The 5,000-nt window shown below is 46.4% G+C and overlaps 1 protein-coding gene across 1 annotated transcript in view; it reads right to left on the reverse strand.

Moving 5' to 3' along the window:
• The window catches only part of LOC123506494 (centaurin-gamma-1A-like), a 227,936-nt gene that overhangs the window by 51,720 nt on the left and 171,216 nt on the right, over positions 1-5,000 (reverse strand). The window contains exon 3 of the mRNA XM_045258624.1: positions 2,974-3,100. Coding sequence (XP_045114559.1) covers positions 2,974-3,100 — 127 coding nt within the window. The remainder of the gene's footprint in view (positions 1-2,973; positions 3,101-5,000) is intronic.

Raw genomic sequence — 5,000 nt, forward strand, 5'->3', positions numbered from 1 at the left:
GGCTGGACAGGGACGCCACACACGCTAATGCCAACCTCACGTCTTCAGCCACGCGGACTCAATGACAGTGTACGATTTTCTTGGAAAGTCATTGTGTTTTTTTCATTGTGGAAAATGTCTGAAGTCCTTGGTATTACTGTGATTAATTCGTTTGTAGTATTTTCTTTTTTATCAAGTTAGAATACTGCATTTATTTATCTATTTGTTTTACTGCGTCGTGTTTTGTTACGTAGAAATATATGAACAAACTTCAATTACTACTACTAAATATATGAATTAACTATAACTACTCCTACTACTATTACTACTACTAAAACTTGCAATATCTTCACACTCCCCATTCACAATTCTAAGCTATATTACCCACAAACACAAACAGTAATTCTCAACCTCAATCTCATCAGCCGACCACTTAACACCATCATGATGCTAAAATAACCAAGCGAAACCACGGGGACAGTTTGCCTTCCTGGGGACCGACCGAGTTAGACAGCCAGGTGTGTGTGTGTGTGTGTGTGTGTGTGTGTGTGTGTGTGTGTGTGTGTGTGTGTGTGTGTGTGTGTGTGTGTGTGTGTGTGTGTGTGTGTGTGTGTGTGTGTGTGTGTGTGTGTGTGGAAGCAATTGTACGTATGTCGTGTGGTGACTTGCGGCCTCTTGCCCAATTAGTCGCGAGTTTTTCTTTGAACGTGTCGGGGGGAAGGTGTGTTTGTCAGAGTGTGAACCATTAACGTGTGTGTGTGTGTGTGTGTGTGTGTGTGTGTGTGTGTGTGTGTGTGTGTGTGTGTGTGTGTGTGTGTGTGTGTGTGTGTGTGTGTGTGTGTGTACCCGGCTTGAAGTGACGCATATTCTCCCGTGGGGGCGCATTTTGTCTCAGTACGGCGTGGAGAGGCATGGCGTGGCGTGGCGGGATGGCAGACAGGTAAGCACTGCCCAGGTACAGACAGGCGCGCACGTTCCCACGCCACAAAGCCTCACCTTCCCATCACCGCCACTGAATCACCAGAAATCCAAATGAAATTCCCTGAGCGATTGAAAAAAAAAAATGTCCACCACCAAGAACCGTCTTTACCCTTGGCTACGTGTCCCATTTCACGGTGCGGGGACACTTGGGGAGACAGACACGGAGGGGAGAGTGACGGGAGAGGCAATAGGGGGGATAAGGCAACCAGGTAAAGGAGAAAGGGAGGAAAGGGGAGTGTAAGGGAGGCATTGGACACAGTAATGGAGGTAAGGGAGGGGTGGGGAGGTGGTGCAGAGCTGGACACAATGGAGGAGCGTCATACCCTCAAAACCACTTACATTTCACAGTAAAATTCCAAGAGAATAATTCACCTTTTTCGACATGACAGTTTTGTGCCTCGCGTCCTCAAACTACCTGAGCTGCTATTGCCACAGAGGGAGAGGGAGAGAGAGAGAGAGAGAGAGAGAGAGAGAGAGAGAGAGAGAGAGAGAGAGAGAGAGAGAGAGAGAAAGGTGGGTGGTAGGAGTGAGAGGCGAAATGACGAAAGAGGGCAGGAGGGCGGGAATATTGACGAAAGAGGGCAGGAGGGAGAGAGAGAGAGAGAGGAGAGAGAGAGAGAGAGAGAGAGAGAGAGAGAGAGAGAGAGAGAGAGTGGCTATAACTCATCGTCACTATTATCACCATCAACTATCACAACATTTTCTCTCTTTTCTCTCAACTTCTTGCACCATCACACTGGGATATCCTCTCTCTCTCTCTCTCTCTCTCTCTCTCTCTCTCTCTCTCTCTCTCTCTCTCTCTCTCTCTCTCTCTCTCTCTCGCTCAGTTAACACAAGGAAAAGGTAAAATGAAACTGAAAGGATGGAATTAAAGTAGCCAACAATACTCTACTAAGAAAAAGTGCGCGCGCGCTTGCTTGCGTGTGTGTGTGTGTGTGTGTGTGTGTGTGTGTGTGTGTGTGTGTTTCACTGTTTGATCTGCTGCAGTCTCTGATGAGACAGCCAGACGTTACCCTACGGAACGAGCTCAGAGCTCATTGTTTCCGATCTTCGGATAGGCCTGAGACTAGGCACACACCACACACCGGGACAACAAGGTCACAACTCCTCGATTTACATCCCGTACCTACTCACTGCTAGGTGAACAGGGGCTACACGTGAAAGGAGACACACCCAAATATCTCCACCCAGCCGGGGAATCGAACCCCGGTCCTCTGACTTGTGAAGCCAGCTCTCTAACCACTGAGCTACCGCGTGTGTGTGTGTGTTTATATTCGCTTGCTTGCTTAATTACTTGGAAAAAGGAAGGGATAATTTTGAGACGTGGCTAAAAAAAACAAAACAAAACAAATAAAGTAAATGGTAATGAAAGTGAGGAAAGTGTAAAAATGTGAGAGGAAAAGCAGAGAAGGGAAAACGCATCGAAGAAAACACAAGAAAAAAGGAAAATGGGAAGGAGTGAATATGAGGAAAAGAAAATGGAAAGTGTTGGATAATGGTGAGGAAAGGATGGCTACAGGAAAGCAGGGAGAGGATGGCCAGTGGGAAGGAGGGAGGGAGAGGGGCAGAGAGAAGGAAGGAGGGTGGGAGGGGGGCAGAGGGAAAGAGGTGGTGGCGAGGGACGCTAGGAAGGCAAGCACCGCAACTTTAACGCTACCAAAAGCCACACCAAGGGCACAGCAAGGCGGAACAGTGCGGACAAAAGGCAACACTGAAGGAGAAGCTGAAGGAGGAACAGTACGAGTAATCCTGCCTGTCTCTCTTTAATTCCTTGTCAACTTCACACTATTCACACTCAAATAACTCCCTTTCAGCCCCTTCAGGTAACTTTTGCAAGGGTTTGTTGTAAGACACCGGAAAAAGAAGAAAAAAAAAAAAAAAAAAAAACGAACAGAAGGCACAAGAGAAGAGAACAGTAGGGAAGAGAAACATGCGGGAAACACCGTTGCAATAGGAGCCTTCCCGACAACAGCCAGAAGCAGCAGCAAGACAGGTGGATAATTTTGTCCTTACCTGCAGCTCAGGGGGGCCGCCTTCGTCCCGGATAAGGAGCAGGTAACTCTGGCCGTCTAGCACTATCTCCTTCTTGAAGCGGCCGCCTTCGGGGCTCTCCTCCTGCATGTACGACCCCGTCAGGTACCTGCGGCACCAAGGCACATTTACTTCACTGATTCGCTCATTGACTGAAGGCGCCGCAACAATGGACTCACGCGCCACTCAACTCTTACCTCGTGACTTCCTCCTTTGTAGGAATCATCATTAGTGTTTTCTTTTTACGCTGTGTTGGATAAGGTTGATATTTATGGAATGATGGTAGAGAATTGTCCTTATGTATATAAAAAAGAATTCCAAATGTAAGTCAGAAAATGGAAAGCAAAAACAACGATGAAACTATTAAAAAATCAAGCAAACACGAAAAATCACAAAATCGGTGAAGGAAATCTTGTAATATCGTACTCAAACTTGGAAAAAGGAGTAATAAAACACACACACACACAAATAAATAAATAACAATAGGAATCATGTGAGGAAAGTGAGAATTCTACACTCAAAACCATTCCACTTCCATCCAAACCATCCACACTTCCATCCAAACCATCCACACTTCCATCCAAACCATCCACACTTCCATCCAAACCATCCACACTTCCACACAAACCATCCACACTTCCATCCAAACCATCCACACAAACCATCCACACTTCCACACAAACCATCCACACTTCCACACAAACCATCCACACTTCCATCCAAACCATCCACACTTCCATCCAAACCATCCACACTTCCATCCAAACCATCCACACTTCCATTCAAACCATCCACACTTCCATCCAAACCATCCACACTTCCATCCAAACCATCCACACAAACCATCCACACTTCCACACAAACCATCCACACTTCCACACAAACCATCCACACTTCCATCCAAACCATCCACACAAACCATCCACATTTCCACACAAACCATCCACACTTCCACACAAACCATCCACACTTCCATCCAAACCATCCACACAAACCATCCACATTCCACACAAACCATCCACACTTCCACACAAACCATCCACACTTCCATCCAAACCATCCACACTTCCAATCAAACCATCCACACTTCCATCCAAACCATCCACACTTCCATCCAAACCATCCACACTTCCATCCAAACCATCCACACTTCCATCCAAACCATCCACACTTCCATCCAAACCATCCACACTTCCATTCAAACCATCCACACTTCCATCCAAACCATCCACACTTCCATTCAAACCATCCACACTTCCATCCAAACCATCCACATTCCATTCAAACCATCCACATTTCCATCCAAACCATCCACACTTCCACACAAACCATCCACACTTCCATCCAAACCATCCACACTTCCATTCAAACCATCCACACTTCCATTCAAACCATCCACACTTCCATCCAAACCATCCACACTTCCATCCAAACCATCCACACTTCCACACAAAACCATCCACACTTCCACACAAACCATCCACATCCATTCAAACCATCCACACTTCCATCCAAACCATCCACACTTCCATTCAAACCATCCACACTTCCACACAAACCATCCACACTTCCATTCAAACCATCCACACTTCCATCCAAACCATCCACACCCATCCAAACCATCCACACTTCCATCCAAACCATCCACACCTCCATCCAAACCATCCACACTTCCACACAAACCATCCACACTTCCAATCAAACCATCCACACTTCCATCCAAACCATCCACACTTCCATCCAAACCATCCACACTTCCACACAAACCATCCACACTTCCATTCAAACCATCCACACTTCCATTCAAACCATCCACACATCCAAACCATCCACACTTCCATCCAAACCATCCACACTTCCATTCAAACCATCCACACTTCCACACAAACCATCCACACTTCCATTCAAACCATCCACTTCCATTCAAATCATCCACATTCCAAACCATCCACACTTCCACACAAACCATCCACACTTCCATTCAAACCATCCACACTTCCATTCAAATC

The sequence above is a fragment of the Portunus trituberculatus genome, chromosome 20 (assembly GCF_017591435.1).
Source record: "Portunus trituberculatus isolate SZX2019 chromosome 20, ASM1759143v1, whole genome shotgun sequence".
NCBI classification, from domain to species: Eukaryota; Metazoa; Arthropoda; class Malacostraca; order Decapoda; family Portunidae; genus Portunus; species Portunus trituberculatus.